At 42.0% G+C, this 20,268-nt stretch overlaps 1 protein-coding gene across 1 annotated transcript in view; it reads left to right on the top strand.

Moving 5' to 3' along the window:
- Positions 1-14,853, top strand: part of PRKAG2 (protein kinase AMP-activated non-catalytic subunit gamma 2) — a 123,014-nt gene extending 108,161 nt beyond the window's left edge. The window contains exons 8-17 of the mRNA XM_031554016.1: positions 3,862-3,943; positions 4,623-4,681; positions 6,986-7,031; positions 7,833-7,887; positions 8,350-8,476; positions 9,276-9,441; positions 9,843-9,880; positions 10,513-10,659; positions 12,040-12,133; positions 13,762-14,853. Coding sequence (XP_031409876.1) covers positions 3,862-3,943; positions 4,623-4,681; positions 6,986-7,031; positions 7,833-7,887; positions 8,350-8,476; positions 9,276-9,441; positions 9,843-9,880; positions 10,513-10,659; positions 12,040-12,133; positions 13,762-13,793 — 846 coding nt within the window. The 3' untranslated portion in view covers positions 13,794-14,853. The remainder of the gene's footprint in view (positions 1-3,861; positions 3,944-4,622; positions 4,682-6,985; positions 7,032-7,832; positions 7,888-8,349; positions 8,477-9,275; positions 9,442-9,842; positions 9,881-10,512; positions 10,660-12,039; positions 12,134-13,761) is intronic.
- Positions 14,854-20,268: the final 5,415 nt, after the last annotated feature.

The following is a 20,268-nucleotide window of genomic DNA, read 5'->3' as shown; positions in this document are numbered from 1 at the left end:
TTCCTTTTTGTGAGGAACTGTGGAGGCCTAATGCTAATAGACAGCTCAACACTACTGTGCTGCTCTCTCACTCTTCCTCCTCAAGAGCATGGGGGAGAAAATACAATGGAGAAAAGCTTGTGGGTTGAGATAAGGACAGGGAGATTGCTCGTCAGTTGCTGTCACAGGCAAAACAGACTGCATGAGAGAGATTAGTGTAATTTATTACCTATTGATAACAGGCCAGAGCAGTGAGAACTAGAAGCAAACTAGGGGAATGAGGGCTGTAGTGAGTCCTTAATGCTTCGTCTTATCTGTTTCTTTGTGGTCGCTCTCTGCTCCTGTTCCACGTGGGATCCCTCCTATGGGGTGCTGTCCTTCCCAAACTGATCCTGTGTGGGCTTCCCACAGGCTGCTGCTCTTCAAGCACTGCTCCAGCATGGCTCTCTAGCACAGATCCCATCCTCCAGTCACTGCTCCAGCACAGAGCCCCAGGGGAGGCTGTTTCCACAGACCTCCTGCTCCACTATGGGCTGCACATGTAGCTGTGCTCTGCATGATGTCCACAGGCTGTAGGGATCAGTCTTTTCATTCGTGGGCCTCTCCTGGGCTTCGTTTTCTTTCTTCAGCCTGCCCTTCTAGAGCACAACCAGCGTTAATCACTTTGGCCTTGGATAACAGCCATACCACAGGGTCCTGGAAGATCTCTTAATGCTGCTCGTGCTGCTAATCTTTCCTGTCATTCCTATGCTTCACAGTGGCTGATCTGGAGCTGCTGTGTTTCTTACTTTTCTTATCTTCCACCTTTTTCAAGTTAATGTTGGCACTGAGCGTTGTGCTCTGCTGTGCTCTGCATTCTCCCTTCGCCACCAGGTTCCCATTACAGCCTTTCTCCAGGATGAGAATCTTTCTGCTGGGCGAATGAAACAAATGACTACAATGTTAGCAGTCACCCTCATGGTGGGGCAGTCTTGGTGGGCGAGTTTGAAATCCAGTGGTTGCTTATGAGAACTCTATAATATGGTCAGATAAAACAACGTGAAAACATGTATGTATGAGGCAGGTTGGTGTCTGTGGGATGCAGCTTGTCTCAGTCTAAGGCTGGTGAGTCATGCCCCAGAAATAACTGCTTCCCATAACTGATTATGAAGAAATGAGGTGAATAAGGTCAGCATGCATCAAGTCAATCTTGAAATCTTGAAACCTTGAAGACAAGGACCATCTTTGAACGGTTCGCTGTGCTTCTCAGAATCGCTGCATGGTTAATAAGGAAGAAAGTGCTTTTGTTCTGAAACGTTTGTACGTGGCATTGAACAGCAATGGTCTTTGGGATCTGGCTACAGAACAATGGCTTTGGGAAGGTTGGGCCATTCCAGCACTCTACTTGAGATCAGGGAACTACAGCAGAAAGCTTGCTCACGTGAGCAGTGCTGGTGGAGTTGGGAATTAGCAGCACTGCTGGAGGTCTAATGATGGGATGTGCTGGAAACGTTCAAAGGCTGCAGAGTGTACGTAATCTGACATAAAGGTGTTTGTGGATATTTTCTGCACAGACATCACTGAAATGTCTACGTGTGTTGGATCGAAGTCCAGCTGCACAGCCCAGTGCCTTGGCCGCCCACCCAGCAGTGCTTTGGGCAACTGAAATTGGGAAATCACAGGAAGTGTGAGTGGGGAATTGGATGCTTGTGCTTGCTAGTGGTTTTAGCAAGTAAGAATGAAGTTGATTTTTGCTTCGTTATGACCTTATTTAAAGAAGAGACAAGTATTAATGTAACTTTAACGGTTGGCATTATTTGAAAGGTAACTATATAACACTTTCATGTGTAAAATTGGAGAGAACAGTAGGGCCATCGCTTAAGCTGTGGTTTAGGAGGAAAATATAATATAAAATAAGCATCTCCTACTAAATTTTCATTGAATCATAGAATGAATCACAGAATCATAGAGTGGCCTGGGTTGAAAAAGACCTCAAAGATCATCTGGTTTCAACCCTCCTGCCATGGGCAGGGTCACCAACTGCCAGACCAGGCTGCCCAGAGCCACATCCAGCCTGGCTTTGAATGCCTCCAGGGATGGGGCATTTTGGTGATCTCTTACTTAAAAAGTTTAATATTACTGTTCCCAATCTGAACTCACTGGCTTTTAAGGTTTTAACTTCACTATCTTAGTAGTTGTATCAGTGCAGCAGGCCTCAGTTTTTCCAAAAACCATCTTGTAAACCTGTTGGGATGGCATCTAACAGAAGATTCTTGAGTTTCTTTGGCACAAATCACTTGCTAATAAATCAAAGAACCAGGGCAAGAACTAATCTTGCATTTTTACCAGCCAGACGCTTTTCTAGATGGTGTACATTGGTGCTGTTTTGTCTGAGAAAGAGGAGTAGTAGCATGAGTTTGGAGATTGCCTGAAGCATCTTAATCTTAGTGCTGTGCTAGAGCTTGACCATCTGAATCTTGCGGAAGACTTGGGATGTGAGTTGACAGTGACCTCTTACAATGTGTGATAGCTGTTCTTATGGAAAGATACAGAAGGTGAATTGTTCTCTAGTTTTGGGCACTGAGTGTTTCTTTTTTTTTTCTTTCTTTTTAATGAAGGCCCATTAGAACCGACTTAATTTGCCCCAAGGTGGAGTCTCTCCGTGTGACCTCAATTCTGTCTCCTGTGTGCTCTCCAAATACTGCTGTTAGCTTTTGATGTGCTAACAGCAGGCGTGATGTTGCTGTGTGGGAGCACTTAGTGCATCTGCCTGCAGGGTTTCATTGTGGTTTCAGTATTCCTGTTGAGTTAGCGTGCTCCTGTGGTGCATTTCCTAATGCTTGTTTTACTCAGTACCTCCCTGTGTCAGTAGGGTGCCTTAATACCTCTGGCACCTTTCTAATTTAACCACTTTTTAGAACATCAGGGCATACTGTGTGCGCTACAGTCTTATTTGTGGTGGTGGATATTTTTTTTTCCATATGGTTTCTTCAGTTTCACTGCAGATTAGGGATGGATGCGGACCATCATTCCTGCTCATGGATGGTGTGGGAGAAGGGTCGGTGAGTTCTGAAGGCAGCTTTGAGTGCTGAGCTGAGGTCAGGGGAAAGGGTGAGCTTCTTGTGAGCAGGGCAGAGGCTGGCTGGCTGTTGAGAGATTGCAAGAAATACGGATTGCTTTCAGAATTCCCACCTCAAAGGCTGGGGTTTGCATGCAGTAGGGCAGCAGCAGCAGGTGGCAAAATGCTGAGTGTGAATTACTGAGCTGCAGGAAGAGGTGATGCTTTCTGTTGCAGACTCAGAGGCTTATTCACTTCTAGAAATTGAAGCTGTTAAATTATAACTAAGTGAAGTCTAAATAGGTGTTACGCTGAATGTTGTATTACACTGGATTTCACATGGAGGGCTTTGCAAACTTTCTCCAGGGAGATTGTACTGAACAGTAACAGACTTACACTTTGCCTACCTATATTTTTGTTTGTTGACTGTGAAGCCCTTTTATTCCTGGCTGTTATGGAAAGGAGCCCCTTAGCACAGAGCTGTCAGTGGATCTTAAAGTGTCAGTGTGTAAATGCTGTCTGTTCAGCTCATGATCATCAGGTGATTGCAGCTGGTACTTCTGTGCTCTTTGGACCAAAGAGCAATGCCATGGGTATAGAGATGTTCATTCATCAGAGGTTCTCACGTGGCATATTCACATAATGGAACGAAACAGATCTGGTTTTGCTGAGCTTTTTAAGCCTTTTATGGAAGTAAAAGGCTTTAAGGTTTTTGTTCTGTTTTGAATAGCAGCTACCTCTTCATAACTGTATTTTTTTCCTAGTAAGTGTGGAAATCCTTCTGCTACTGTCTGGTGTGCTAAATTAAGAGCAAAGATTTATGTAGCTGTTCACTTTCTTTGCAGGTAAAGAAGGCCTTTTTTGCCTTGGTGGCAAATGGTGTGAGAGCAGCTCCACTGTGGGAGAGTAAAAAACAGAGTTTTGTAGGTAAGTTGTTCTAACATAATTGAGTTGTATTTGAATTGCACTCTGCACTGTTGTAGGAGGTGCTCTGGGTTTAGCCATGGTCTGACATCCTAAGAGGTACTGGTGGGTTTCTTTGTTTTCTCTTGTGAGGCACGAAATGTTGTTAGCTTGCATAGTTCTGCTGTTCTTTGACAATCACAATGACTCTTCGAGGTCTTGAGCTTCTGAAATTTGTTATCTAGTGTATGCCTTTCCCTGTGCACTTAAAAATAACCGTAATGGTCACAAGAAAAGAACTGTGAAAATAAGAACTGTGGAAAGAAAAGTATAGTACCAATATGCATGTGGTTCTCTGCGTGTTCTCAGTAAGGTGCGCTGTGAAATCACTGAGTACCAGAACTAACTTGGAATGCCATGGATATTATATCCCACAGTGGAAGAAATAGATTTTCTTTTGTGAGACTGAAAGAAGAGGAGAAGCATATGGGTTGTGGCTTTGAATATTAATTCACAGTTGTATATTTTTATTGTGAAGTTTTGTATCAATGTGAAAATTTACTTACGTGGCAAATAGGCAGTGAGTTGCACAGATTTACTGTTAATTACATTATGGAGTGTGACTATAAATGGAGAAAATAACTGAAGTTCTGTATTTTAAGTGTATATCTAAAGAACTTTCTTTCTGTATCACTTTTTACAGGAATGTTAACAATTACAGATTTCATTAACATACTGCATAGATACTATAAATCTCCAATGGTGAGTATGATGTTAAGCCTCTATCAGTTGTCATACAGTACAGAAAGTGAAATATCAAATTGCTTGATTGTAGTTATTTTAAGTGTCTGGAAGCAAGACGTGTCATGAGTAAACTTATAGAATTTTTTGAGAGAAAATGTATTGCTTAAGGAAGTAGAATGTTATATGGGTACTTCTATTCAATTCCTGGCTGTAACCATTAAGGTCCTGTGAGCTTGGGCAGGTAGAATAATTTTCTGCTTCTGTTAGGCATGTATAAACATGAGGAATTTCCTTAATGAGCACTGTCATTTATTGTGTTTTGTGTGGTGCCTCACCATGAGAGCCTTGGGTTTGGGTACCAAGCTCCATTTGGAATTGCAGCTATTGTCTAGTGCTCTTAGAATGAAGGACCTGCAATAACCTACTTATTAAAAACTAGGTGTAGTATAAATGTATGAAGGTGAAGTACTTGATTATTGACCAATGTATGTTTTGTCCAGATTGTTTCAAAGCACATGAATTAATATTAATCAGAACTTCATGTAAATGGACAGTATCAAACAATATTGCATTCAGGGCTGGAGAGTGTTTGAAATTGTAAGAAAAAGTTAGTTGTATTTAAAAATCAAATATGTAGCTACACAGTGGCTGGTGTGTTTTTATTAATTTACACCTTTATAAATAAATCAGCGTTGTCTCATAACTGATAGAGAGTTATTCTGAAAGGAATATGTGGAGCTGAGCACAAAGCTGGCTTGTGGAGCCTTGGGGGAATTAAGAGGTAACTCAAATCTTGAAGTGGTGCTTTAGAATGAATGAGTTAAGCTAGTTAAACATACGCAAAGGTTTCAGTTGCGTGGCTGAGTTGCACAATCAGTTGAAGATCTCTTGACTTCAATTAACTGTAATTTAAAAATTCCCATTGGCAGTCAGTTGATGAGGTTCTCTTGCTTACATGTTCATACAAACATTTACATCCCTTTCTTGTTCCTGTCAATGCCAATTCCCTACTTTGAATTAAAATATACGTACTGTGTTTTACTAGCTAAAGAATCAACAGTTGGATGGAACAGGCTTCTGAGATATGTGGAGGAGGCTCTGGGCAGCCTGATCTAGTGGGTGGCAACCCTGCACGTAGCAGGGGAGTTAAAACTAGATGATCATTATGGTCCTTTTCAACCCAGGCCATTCTGTGGTATCATGCTTCTCAAAGTTAGGTGATCATGTCTGTTCTTGAAATTTACAGTGATATGTCTTGTCAGATAACAGTGTTCCTGTGCAGTTTCACTTCTGGTCTAGCAGTTGCCATTCCTCTTTGTGCTATCTAACACAGCCTCTGGGCTGGGGAAGGGTGAATAATTGGGAAGTGGCAGCATCTGACCGAAGGGTGACTGATGCAGTCTCCTGTAGAAGAAAAAAAAGAAATAATAAATGTTCGGTTGGGGGATGCTCTAGTCCTACGAAGTGCAATTGTGCTGAAAATTCAGTTCTTTTTTCTTTTTAATACCCTAAAAGAAGCCTTTACTACTCATCTGGATGTCTTTTATACCACCCAGAAAGAGTACATTGAGTAGCCCAATTACAGTATGATAATTTAACGTTCCCTTACACTCTTTGAAGGGTGCCAGTTCCAGTGTGATCCAAAAATGGTCTCCATTGGCTCACAGAAGAGTGGAGCAGATTTCGTGGAGGCTCCTTCCCTTCACCTGCACACTCTTCAGCTCCATCAGGGCTTACAGAGGTACATGGCAGAGAGGAGCAGTGTAAAAGACAACAGGCTGCTTTGGCCTATGCTATGGCAAGCACAACTCCTCCCTGTTGGGAGTGGCTGGCTTGCAGCTTGGTACCTGAAGAGAAAAGCAGCTTCTGCATCTTAAGCCCTTTCAGAGAACCATAAGCAGTGTGGAAGGAGCTAAACCAAGTGCATTTGTTTGTTTGTAGTTCAGCAAATGTAAGATTAATCACTTTTTAGCATTAAGAAGTGATCAGGATAAGCTCTTGTTCAGGTGTGTGAGGGATTATCAGAGGGTTTCCTCTGGGGTGATTACTTCAAGGTGAGTCTAGAAGAGATCTGGGCTATAACTTGGGCAAGTGAAACATCTTTCCTGTCCCCTGAGATGGTGGGTCCTGTGTGGTATTCTGCACCGAGCAGGATTGCACACTTATCTCTTGATATTGCCAAGAAATGTTATCCTGGTCTGGGCAATTAGTTGGATTCTTGTTAAATTGCCTGCAATGAAAAATAAGGGAATAATTTAGAGATAAATAATACTGTTAATTATTTTGGGTTTAAAATTAATACCTTCCATCTGTCTGTTGTAGGTTCAGATCTATGAATTGGAGGAGCACAAAATAGAAACCTGGAGGGGTAAGTTCATTTACTGCTCAGCTGCTAGGTTAAAGTCTGCTATTAACGTTATGATTAATTAAAAATCCACCGTACTTAACATTTTTCTCCACATACTTTTTATTAAAAAGTGGGAATAATAAAAGCTTGCCTGCTTCTTCCTGGTGCTCTTTTTTTTTTTCTACCTGAAACAGTGCATGAACTAGAATGATTATGCTATATATTGCTTCACTACTTCTCTCTGTTCAGTACCATCTCGATTTTTCTTAAAAAGAAATGGAATCACACCAGGGGGTGTATCTGGCCTCAGAGGTGATGACTGTACCTGGAGTGGGAATGTAACTGAACCAGGGTGCAAAATGAATAGATGGCTGTAGGTACTGAGTGAAGTGAGAGTTGAGCAGCAAGCCATGCCTGAGAGAGCTGCACAATATGACTACAGCATTCATAGGATGTGAGTGGATGTGAGCAGAAGTGCTGAATGCAGGGAGGAATCTTTATGAGAAAACGGACTGCATGCCATGTTATAACATAGATCAGCCCTCTGTGCACAGACCAACCTGCTGAGAAGAGGAAATTAGCAAATGATTTGCTGTGGTTGCAGTGACCTCTGGCGGTAGTCAGCTTAATCCTGCTAAAATTTCAACTTCTGTTTGTTGTCAACGTAGATGAACATGCACAGGTGGCAGAGTGTCTATAGTCACTGCATTTGATTGTCCCTTCTGTTCATTTAATTTTGTGCTAAGGAATTCATGAAGTGCTTTTATAAAACTGCTGATGCTTTCCCATAGAAATGGTAATGGTTTGCTTTTCTATGCACAGAACTTTATTTACAAGAGACGTTCAAACCTTTAGTGAACATCTCCCCAGATGCAAGGTAAGATTTTCCTTTCCATTTTGCTTAACTTGAAAGAAACAAACTCCATTTCAACACTGAATTTAAGATTTCTTTTGCGTAGAGAAAACAGCTTCTATTGTAAACAAGAGCAGGAGAGTGTACTTCTGATTCTTGCTTTTAGTTTCTGGAATAGGATTGCTTATACCATTTAAAGTAAGCAGTAGTGATTATCTCAAAGTAATTGCATGTAATATCCTCAGTAGTATTGTTACTGTTAAGCCATGAACAAGTTATTCAGTTTTGTCATAAGGAATGTGTCTGAATGGAGCTGCTTGCATGGAATATCCTAGGAAAGATAATTTGAAATGCCTTAACTTCTGTAACATTTAAAGTAATGCCATTAACTGTCTCCTTTCTATGGGTTTGTAAACCTGTATGTGCATCACTTGATGTTACTCTTTCTTGGCTACCATTTATTTTAAAATATGCTTTTCTCCTCAGCCTTTTCGATGCTGTATATTCATTGATCAAAAACAAAATCCACAGACTGCCAGTTATAGATCCCGTCAGTGGAAATGCACTTTATATACTTACCCATAAAAGAATCCTCAAGTTCCTCCAGCTTTTTGTAAGTACTTGAACTTCTGCTTTGCTTTTACTGATATTTTCCCTCCACCCACTCACCTCTAGCCCAGGTAGACCTCTCCACTGTTAAGCAACCTGTTCAGAAACTTCATGGTAATCTTCCATGTTTGGGCACTCTGTTGTTTCTTTGTGCATCTTTTCTGCTAACAGAGAAGCTAAGGTGATACACTGTAGCCTAGATATTACCTTTATTTGGTTTTAGTCACCTGAAAACGAAGAAGCAAACACCCAAACAAAAACACCAGGGATATGTCTTGGCTTTTTGAGTATTTTGGTATCGTCTGCTGGGTGATCTCAGCTTCAGGAGCTTGTTTGATTACATGAGTAGAATAACGACTCATCTCCTAGAGCCAAGCTTAACACAGGAACTGTACTGTATGTTGGTCACAGGAATGGACAGGAGGCAAAGCAAATCAACAGGGTGTCAAAATAAGCATGCAGCATCTCACATCTTTGCCTTCTCTTTTCAGACTCAGTGGGGATGACATAGTTCAGGATCCAAAGATTTTAGTGATGGGCCATTGCAGAAACTGACAAGCAGAGTACCTTAGATGTGTAGTCTCAATTTAAATCTTGGAACAGTACTAATGCTTCTAAATCTAAGCTTGTTTTGGCTTTATGTAAATCTAGTAATAGATTATTATAATGATCTGTAACAATTGTTTGGAGTCTCTAGATGGATGAACGAATATATATTTCCTAATTACATATAAAAACTTGGTAATTGTGGTGTGTCATGCAGAAAACTGCATTGTGTAAATATATTCATCTGCCTTTCCTAGATGTCAGAGATGCCAAAGCCTGCCTTTATGAAGAAGAATCTGGATGAACTTGGAATAGGAACTTACCACAACATTGCCTTCATACATCCAGACACTCCTATCATTAAAGCCTTGAATATATTTGTAGAGAGAAGGATATCGGCTTTACCTGTTGTGGATGAGTCAGGTGTGTGTTGATTCTGCTGTACACAAGTGTGATAAGATAAATGCTGTTGAAGCCTGGATTGATTTTATATATATAAAAATATATATAGTTATAAAATAATGTAAAAATATAAATAAGATAAAAATATACAATAATTATATAAATATATATAATTATATATATTATATTGTGTATGTGTATATACATAATTTATGTATATATGATTAGAATATGTAGAATGATTATGCAAGATAGAGGCTGGAAGGATTCATCATGGGTGGTGGGTTTTGATTTGTTTTTTTTGTTTTGTTTTCTGTCTTTCCTTCTTGACCTCTCTGTCATTATAAAATAACAAATGAAAACAGGACACAAAACTTTCTTTCTATTGCAAGCAATTTATAAATACATATTTTTCTTTCTAGGAAAAGTTGTAGATATTTATTCCAAATTTGACGTAATAGTAAGTATACCTTTTAAATTCTATTGTGTTTTTTATGTAGCGAGCAATTAGAAATTAATTTGCTAACATATAAGTTTTTATTGTACTCAATAAAATAGATGCAAGAATGTACATGGAGTGGTAGTTCCAGCACAGTCCAGGAGAGGGAGTTCCAGCCTGCAAATAAGAAAGGTTGAAGACCTACCATTTGTTTTCTACTTGGCTCTCTGTAGCAGGATCTACTTAATGGGTAGAGTTCAGACTAGTCAATGTCCTCACCTGGCCTTTGAAAATCAAAACAAATGGTTTATTCTTGAGTATATTTTGAAATCTACAGAACATCATCTTTCCTTTTTCCTTGTGGCAGAAGCAGGATGAGCCAAATATTAGATAACAAAGTAGGGAGACTTTCGTGGGCCTAGTGCATAATCACAAAACATTATTACCAATGAATCCAGTCATTCTATGGTGTGTAATGTAGTTGCATCCTTGACTGTTCCTAAAAACTGTAACTGAAGAGCATCTGCTTTGTTGAATATGTGACTTGGAACAGACTCACTTTACCCCCCAAATGTGTGTCGTCTTGGTGCCAAAATATTTGCTTTGTTGAGTACTTTATCATTAAGTAGTGAGCAGTGTGCCTTGTTTTTCAGAACCTTGCTGCTGAAAAAACCTATAATAACCTAGATATCACGGTGACACAAGCCCTACAGCACCGTTCTCAGTATTTTGAAGGTGTTGTAAAGTGTAGTATGCTGGAAACACTGGAGACCATTGTTGATAGGATAGTGAAGGCTGAGGTGAGTTTGCCCCTTTTCTTTTTTAATTTTCCTTCCCTGTAAAAGTTGTGTGACCAGCCTAATAAAGAGGACAAATTTATCCTTCTGGAGTTATTTTGATTACTTGAACAAAACATATTTTCTTCATGTTTACATATGTAGGGATCAGTTTGATTTCTTGATTTACATATACTTAAAAGAATACAAACTGTGAAACAAAGCCAGGGAATAAAGTCTTACAAAACACTTGTTCACCAGTTGTCTTGTAAATGACTCAGTGCTTTTTCCCTGCTCTTCTTGTGTGGTTTATCCTCTGATTTTAGTACTGGGAACCTTCTTACGCATAGATGTGAATGACTTCTTCAATTTTACAACATTTTTTTCATCTTTGGGGCCACAACTGTACATTTACTTAATATGTGTAGAATTCCCATGTTGTGGAAAAACCCCTCAGAACTTCCATTAGGTGATTTTGACATGCAGCTTCCTGCATCAGCTTGAGCTTTCTGAAACTCAGTGATTTCAGCATTGCTGATGCACAGATTCCAAATGTGGCTGATCTAATTAATATCTTCAGAAGCTTTAGACATTTGGGTTTTCAGAACAACTCCTACCCTTTGGCTCAGTCTAAACATAGTGAGGCTATGCAAAAATGAGTCAGTCAAAGCCACAAGGGAGGCAGTAATTGATGCTATTTTTAGCTGCCAGACAAAATGTTTGATCTCACTGGATGTGAAACAACTACATTGTCCATTTTTCTTGAATTCATTACACTGAGAGAAGAAAGAGAGTGTGTGTATACACACATTGAAAATATCACCAACATAGATTTGTCAGAAAGAAAATGCAGAACATATTTTCCCACTTTCCTACTCTCACAGTGTTTCCTCAGTGTCAGCTGAGTGTGACTCTGCAAATACATTGGAGATCCTCTTTTTTTTTCTTTTTGCTCTATCTGACTGGCAGCGAACTTGCTGACCTCCACAATAAACTCACATCTGTATGAAGTCAAGACACTGCAGCTTTCTTGCTGTCACTTCTGTGAAAAGACGAAAAATATTTTTCACTTTCTTCACAATTGCGTTTGATTAGTTAGACTGAAGCCCAAATTCATTTTAGGTAAGAAGTAAAGCAGTACCAAGGTCTCTACTTTTGATAGACATCCTTCCAAGGATGACCTCTTTATGAGGTGGCTCAGCTATGACCCTTTGGTTGCACAACTCCCAGCTTGAGCTGGGTTGCAGTGCTGAGATGAGACCACTCTCCCATTCTGCAGTATTTTCAAGACATGGATCTTGGCTTGTCTGCCATTCAAAGTATGATTTTATTGCCGTCAGACTGCTGTGTGCCTTTAGCTCTTCACATCAGGAAAATCTCTCAAAATATTTTCCCTGCTCGCAGGTTCATCGTTTGGTGGTAGTGAATGAAGCAGATAGCATTGTGGGTATCATCTCCCTTTCTGACATTCTACAGGCTTTGGTACTCACACCAGCAGGTATGGATGTTGCATTCTGACGTTTGCTGTAAGTCATTCGGTAGTGCATACAGCTTGCTGGTCTTAGCTGGTATGATAACCGTAATACATTGCTGATTTTAAAGTTCTGCAAGCTTGATTATACTCTTCAAATAAGTGTTTCACTTCTCTGCAAGTAAAAGCCAACAAAGTGCTTAATTGCCAGTCTTTTGTCACTCTTTTTGCTCTGTTAGAGATGTCACACCAGAGTGAATTATTCCAGTAGAACTCTGATGTATCACTAAACTTGATCAGGTTCCCTTTAACCACAGTACCTAACAGCACATTTAATTATTTCTGCCACTTTTACTTGGATTGTTTTGTTGCTTTTTAGTTTTGCCCAAGTTATTGATCTGCTCTGTGTTCTTAACTGGAACTTCACTTTGGTTGTGTAAATGACTTCAGTGTCACAACGACTAAAGCAAAGTCCTCCTGTGGCTTTGTGAGACAGACAGAAAATGTCTGAAGATCAAATACCATGTTAAGGAGACAGGGCTGAACATATCCTTCAGGGGAGTTACAAGGGGAATTCCCACTCCTGTACTCCAGGTCACGTACTTCTGGTGCTTAGCGTGTGGCAGCGCTCCTTCTCATGAGCTCCCTCTGTGAGCTGCTTTATCCCATTGATCTAATGGGAAACCTGGCCAGCAAAAAAGCTGTGGATTCATCAGGCTGTCACAAAAGATCCCAGCCCTAGAGAGCGGGAGGTAGCACAGTGCAGGAGCAGGGCTGTGCTGTCAGAGAGATGGGGTGACAAAGTAAGGATGTCTGCAACGTAGGTCTAGTTTGTGGAGTTCAGAATGTGATTCACCTCTTAAAGTGGATGTGTGAGGACAAGCAGGTAAACCATGCCCTGTAAATGTCCTTTTCCCTTTACTGACCAGAAAGAAAAATGTACTGACTGACAGGAATTGAGACCAGTGTGCAAGGGGAGGGCGGGGGGGGAAATCAGTTGTGATGTGAAAACTGGGTGAATGTAATGGATTTTTCAGTGTTTGTGATGATGTATTACAAACAGTAACTCCAGGTTGTTGGCAAGAACTTCCTGCTCACTGGAGCTGGATGTCGAAGCCAGCTCACTGTAGGGGTCACTCATTGCCCAGCGCGTAGGCAGTGCTTGGAGAGGAGGCACAGCACTACGTGGTTCTGCTGAACAGCTCTTTTGGATTCTTTCTGTAAGCAGAATCTGCCTCTGAGCCAGAAAAATCAGTCAATGCAATGTAGTTAAACTGAATTCCTACCTTGTGTTTTTTTTTTCCCCAAGTACGACCTCACTTTTTAAGAGCACTGTGATGATTAAACTTGGCTCCCTGAGCAGATGGACAGGCTTGCAGCATGGCGTTTTTGGGGAGTGGTACTTCAAAGGCAGTTGTGACTTGGAGAATAACCCTGCCAATGAAGTTAGAGGCAGTAACGGCCTCCAGGCCTTCCTCAACCTGTGTTAGCACTCAGCAGTCTTGAAGCGTGCTCCGTATGGATGGAGTCCAGTCCTAAGGTTCTGCTAATGTGGTCAGACAACACTTGCAGCGTTCAGGACGAGCGGTGCCGTTCCGTGAGGCGGGTGCTGTATGCATTACGAAATCACAAGTGCTTTCCTCTTCTGTTAACAGGTGCCAAACAAAAGGAGAATGAAAGTGAATGACTGCTGTGAATGTATAAACGTTTGTAGGAGAACTTGAACAAAGTTTCTGGGTCAAGTTTGTCTCGAGAACAGTGACTGCAATAGAACAGAGCAGGATGGTTGAGAATGTGTTTTGGGACTTAGTGATGGATGATGAGTCTATTCCCCCCCAGTGATGTCGCAAAAAAACAAAGCAGCATGACAAAAGCTTATGTTACAATGTAGGCTTGTATTTTCAAAACGTCTTCAGAACATTTGCTGGAAGACTTCACACGATGTCCTTCATTAAAATGCACTGTATTCTGAAACTTTTTCATTTTGTATTTGACAGAAGTCACTGGTCAGCAATGGATATATGTGACATAAGGCAAGTGTATGGCATATTCATATCATAGTGCCTTATGTCAAAATACAGCAATATGTCATCACTGTTGCCCATCACTGTCAAAGGAAGTATTGTGTTAAATGAGACACTGTATTTGAATGTGAAAGTCTTTAAACCTAAACCAAATCAGTTTCAGTTCTCATTAGACTTGTCATAAAAGCTGTAATTTGAATATCAGTAGACTTCTTTAAAACTTTAATGACAGTTTTGTGTTAAATGTCGCATTCTGAACCGAGATGTAAAACGAGACTGATTTTAAAAACAGCTTTATTTATTTTTACTTTCATGACAATTTTTTACACATCTTTGGTGGATAGCTAAAATTTCACCATATCCATTAATAAACTGTTGATTGTTATACAAACCAGTGGCAGATTTTCTCATTATTTACAACGTTGGAGTTGTAGGGCTGTTGGTCAGTCATGTGAGTTGAGTTGGAGATTCCAGCAGTGCTCTGTACTGTACTGTGCAGGCACATGTGGGAAAGGACGTGCCAGAGAACCAGACTTTCCACTGCGTTGAAGTGTAAAATGATGTCTGCGCGACTAAAATGCAACTCTGTATTGTATGTGATTTGTACAGAAGCCGAGGAGCGAGGAAGGCCGTGGGGTTTTGCTGATGTAAATGTACTGTAACATTTGATGATGAGATTTTTATAATTGTAGATGGAAGAAATTAAACCCTCCAACATCCGTTTGGTGTTAGCGGTTCTCGCCACGTTTTTCTGCGCGTATGATGTATGTGTGTTTTGGGTAATGGAAGCTACACAGAGATGTTCCCATTTTCCTTCAGCTTATAAGGCAGCTTGTGCTGATGGCACGGTGCAGGTAGTGCTGCTTCTGCCAGTGTGTTCCCAGTGGGAATGTGGCCCTGGAATAACGGCACTACGCTGATCCTTTATTTTTCCATGTATAAACACTGAAGCAAAAGGTGAACTATTTGCAGTTTGTTGACAACATGTGAGGTTTTTAAGAGCAATGAAAAGCCCTTTCCTCAGACCTCGCTTCCTGCAGGAGATTTTGGAACAAAATGTGTGAAAGTTTTCTTCCTACTGATGTTTTTCATGTGTAAAAATGTCCTTGTACACAGGGACAAACTATTCTCTCTCACTCTCATTGCAAACCATTCTCTTGTCCAGCATTTTTTCTGACTAATGACCTGCCAGCTGTGCTCCCTGTTCTTCTGGGAGGCACGGAACTGAGGAAGCAGCCACCTGGTGGGGCCAGCTGCACACCGCTGCCGTCACAGACTCCAGCAGCCCAGCTCTGCTTGTCTTTGCTGGGGAGAGGAGCGACAGTAACCAGAAATAGCAGCTCTTGTGCTTCGAGCTGTGTGGAAAGGGATCGTTGGTGGTAGATTGGAATTTCACGTGGTCATCACTACCTGTAAATGCTATCCAAGCTACACAGGTGTGACTTCTTGAAAGCCTGCTTGCTGTTCCAGCACCAGAATTACAGCCAGCCTTAGAAGGTATGGGATGGAATTGCCTAAGTGCAGCGCTATCTCACTCTGCCTAGCACGAGTCTGCAGGAAGAACATTTTCAGTCCATTAGGGTAGTTCTGGAAAAAATGAAGGGTTGAGCCACTGATAGATGCTTTTTTCTTATATTATATTTAGCACAAAGTCTTTTGGCCATATTCCATCCAGACAGCTTTGTGCCTGTCTGCATAAATTAGCATGCAGGAAGCCAGAATGAATTTGCAGTTTTCAAACAGCCATGCACAGAGTCCCTGTTTTAACATTATTACAACATTATTACAAGTGCCATGCATGTGTTATGGGCACAGAGCTAGCAGAATCATGGAAATCTGGTTTCCTCAGTGATGCAAAACTGCATTCAGAGGATTTCTACCCTTGCTTTCTGAAATTCAGTTCTGAGTATTAATTTAAGCGTGACAAAAGTATCATCAAAAAGGCATTTTCCCTTACCATGCTCCTTCTCCTGGCACAAGTACCTGTTACACAAAACTAAACAAACCATGTCATTTTAATGCAGATCAGCTTACTACAGAGCTAGGAAACTGCTTGTATCAGCTTAACAAAGGGATAGAAGTAATAGAGAAAGGAAGGATGATTTGGCAGCAGTGCAGCATGTGTTGCCAGAGCACCTAAAGCTTTCATCCAGGACACTTCCCTTTCACGTACCTCACTTGGGAAAAACAGACACCAGTTGGTACCTATAGTGCTCAGACCACAGCGGTGTTCCCCAAAATTCCCTTTCTTTACACAGATGTGGTGATGCTGCAGGTGGAGGTCTCGGGGAGTTCCTCCTACTGCTCTGACGGACTGTTCCATAGCATAGATAGTCATTCCCAGGTGGTAAAGTGCTGAAGAAGTGGATTCCATTCAGCCAGCCGGATGGTAAAGCCTACGTGATTGATTCCTGTGCTGCCCCGTGTGTTTCCTCGCCAGCAAGAGATGTCTGCAAAAGATAATTATTCTAAAGTACTTCTTGGTCTTGGGAGGGATCAGATGATGTGTGCTATTGACCTGCTGTGGATGTGTTTAAGTATAAGGAAATGTCTTCGTAGAACTATGTTTGCCATTATTTTTTAATTAAGCTCAGCCCCTCAGTATTTTGCACTATCTAGAGATGCTGTGAGCTCATTACTTCAGAAAATTGTCCTTTGCTGACATTGATCATTTGGCTGATAAAAACACTTTCATGTTGTTTTACTTCTGGACTCCTTTCAGTTAAAAGGTCTGAGGTCTGTAAGCCTTGCAGACGGTATTTGCTGTTTACTAGCAACTGAATTGCAACTGTTGAGTCTGAGGCCTATTCATCTCCAGTCCTACAGAATATTGATCTGCTGGGAATGTTTGGGTAACACAGAAAGAACCAACATTGCTTTCCAAGGCTCGAGTTCTTGTCCTCCCAGCAGGCGAGGAATCTGACTGAAGCAGTTCCAAAACTGCTTTGAGAACACACTTTGCCATCTTTCAATTGAGCTCAGGGTAAGCTGGAGTCATTCAGTTTCGGTCCAAGCAGAGGTGAAACCATGCGTGCCTAATCCTGCTGAACAGCAGGCTCTCCGTGTTCAGCTCTCAGGAGCAGCCAGTTTGCTTCAAAATCTTCACAGCTTATGTGCTCTCACATTAAATGTTTACTAGGGGTAATCTCCAGGAGAAAAAGTCATTCTGAATAGTTTCATAGTACCCTTGTATCCACATCACGTGCATTATGCAAAAAAAAAAAAAAAAATGTTCTGCAGACAATGCTTTTTGCTCTTAGCTTCAGGTCTAAATTTAAAGGCAGTTTTGAGTGTTACTTTATTGGCACTCATGGTGATTGCATTGATTCCCACTGAGGTGCATGCAAAGAGGTGACGGGTACACATACATCAAGCTGATCCTTGGGGTGTCCCTGCCAACAGTGAATGGCAGAAGCCCATAACATCAATAGTCTCAGTGATGGGAGTTGCAAGTACCATTTAATGCAGAATTATTTCTTTTTTTTTTTTTCTACCATTATTTTGTCAGTATTTCTAAACAAATATTGGAGAATTTGATCTCTATCGAAATCCATAAGGGGCCAGGAACAAGTGCAGGATGGAACTGAGTGTACTTCCTAACTTCAGTGGGTAGCAAAGTGTATGCTGTACATGTAGGAGCACCCAGTGCTAACACTGGATGCAATTCCAATAACTCCTCGGGAAGGTGTTGATTTGCCAGAGGATTGAGCAGGTAATTAAATTGGTAATTGCTGTTATAGGAACTGAATGTACAAGTCAGATGTGTTTTGCATTTGGAACCTGAGTAGCACTGTGTTCATGGGTTTGTATGTGCTGAATTGCCATAAAAACACTTAACTGCTGGGTTATGTTTCCTAGAGGAAATTCATCGCAGCTTTTTCTCCATCACAGCAAAGCAGACACAGGCAACAAAAGACAGACGCTTTCCAGTTTCTCAGCCTCAACATCTGTTCCTGATCTCACTGCATATACATGCTCTATTTGTGCCGGCACTTTTTGTTTTGGAACCCAGACCATGCCTGGTGTGTTGCATTTGTTGACCTTGTCTGTTGGTAACTTGTTTACAATAAAATAAATATAACTTATCAACGATCGTATTCTTTGTATAACCAGTACAACCATTTAATTTGAAGGAGCATCTGGTACAGAACTGGCTTGGAACACACCCCGAGCATAGGTGCCTGGTGTCAGTAATGCGTTCCAGTGTTCTGTGAACTCCTTTGTAGTTCACAGGACAACCTGCAAACACTTTAGGAATGAAGATGCTGGAGTAGTGCTATGGAAGGGCAAAGGAAAAGCCCTACTACTAATGCTGCTGCTCCAGCCTGCTGCAGGGAAGTCACAACCTGAGCAGTACAGGAAGCATTTCAGCTTATCTCCCAGTAGGAGAAATGCAGATCCTCAGATCCAGAACATCTCTGCTTAAGCTGCTGATTGAGCAGCAGCATCCCAGATTGCTGCCAAAGGTGATAGCACCAAGTATTGGTGCACGGAGAAAGGACAGAGCTGGTCTGAGAGTTCCTCATTTGCCCATTTCAAGTGGCCCAGACAAGACAAAGCTTGCATTTTCCTGATGGCATAAGGAATAGCCACTTCCTGCCAAAGAACCAGTGGAAGAAAAGAAAGTTGTAGGTTTTTCCTAATTTTGAAACATGCCAGGAAGGATGAGCTGTGGGTTCCTGCCCCACCTGCTGAGCAAGCATGGATACTATCCTAGGATGGAACATCTCCTTTGCAGTTAGAAGCATTAAGTAAATCAGCTGGTTGGGAGCAGAAAATCTGCAGTACTGAGCTTTCTTTACAGACAGTGAACAAGTGGAAGTTAACAGGAATGAGACAAATAGACAAAGGTCCAAAAAATGAGATAAGAGAACAGATTAAGGGGAAAGGCCTAATCAACAGAAGTAGGGTGTCAAGGAGGAAGCAAAAACAATCAGAGAAATAAAAAAAAATAAAATTAGGTGCTTGCCAGGATACCTAAATACTACAGACAAGTAATATGAAAGGATAATGAAGTTGAAAGTGCAGCTACCATAAACTTCATGTATGTTCCCAGACCCATTTACGTTGTTGCAGCTTCTCCCTCAGCCCTTCCAGTCCTCTGGCTTGGTAGATGGCCCAAACGTTGGGCAGTGCCATGGTTTAGAGGGCAAAGATGCAAAGATGACAGCAAAGCCGCAGAGAGATTCAGTGGATGCTACTGCAGCACAACAAATCACGCAATGCCAAAGGGAATCCTGTGACCTGCATTGGGCAGAACTGTCCCTCCACACCTCTGAGAGAGCTTAGAACAACCTGCCTGCACACAAAGATAGGATTTCTACGTGCTGTTTTTATTCCTCAGCCTGACCGTTCTCCCTAAAGGGAATACTCTAGGGTGTTGAAAAAGAAAGCGGTAACCTATTCTGTGATGTGTGGGAATGAAATAGGTTCGCTGTAGAATCAGGGAACGATATCCAACCCCACAGCTCCAAGTACCTTGACCAACTACTTGAATGGTTATGTGACGTTTCCCAGGTTACCAGTACTTAGCCGTGGAGACACTGTAATCCACAGGATTATAGGCCAGGTCGGATGGAGCTGTGGGCAGCCTAATCTAACGGCTGAGTTAGCATTTGGCAACCCCGCCCACAGCAGGGCATCGCAACTGGGTGATCTCACAGGTCCCTTCCAACCCAAGGAATTCCGTGATTCTATGAGACGGGCTCAAGTTGCACCAGGAGACATTCAGGTTGAACGTTAGAAGAACTAATTCATGGGGAGGGCGCAGCCAAGCAGTGGTACAGGTTACCCAGAGAGCTAAAATCCCCATCCCACCGCCCCGAGAGGTACGTCGAGCCCGTCAAGGACCGGGCAGACCGCCGCTCACACACTTCGCGCCGCTCCCAACCGTCCTCTGACAGAGCGCCACTCCGCACGCGCGGTTTTCAAGCCCCGTCTAGCCAATCCCCTCCCGCGCAGCTCTCTAGTCCCGCCCTCTCGCTTTGAACGCCGATCTCAGCCAACCCCCGCCGCTTAACCGTGCGGAGCGGCCGAATCGGCGGCTGGCACCGCGGAGGGGCGGGGCGGAGGGGGCAGGCATGACGCAGCGAGTTTTTCCTCGCGGCGCTTGGCGCCGGCTCTCGGCGCGGCGGCGGC

This window comes from Meleagris gallopavo, chromosome 6 (assembly GCF_000146605.3).
Source record: "Meleagris gallopavo isolate NT-WF06-2002-E0010 breed Aviagen turkey brand Nicholas breeding stock chromosome 6, Turkey_5.1, whole genome shotgun sequence".
NCBI lineage: Eukaryota > Metazoa > Chordata > Aves > Galliformes > Phasianidae > Meleagris > Meleagris gallopavo.
This window is presented reverse-complemented; position numbering and strand designations above follow the sequence as displayed.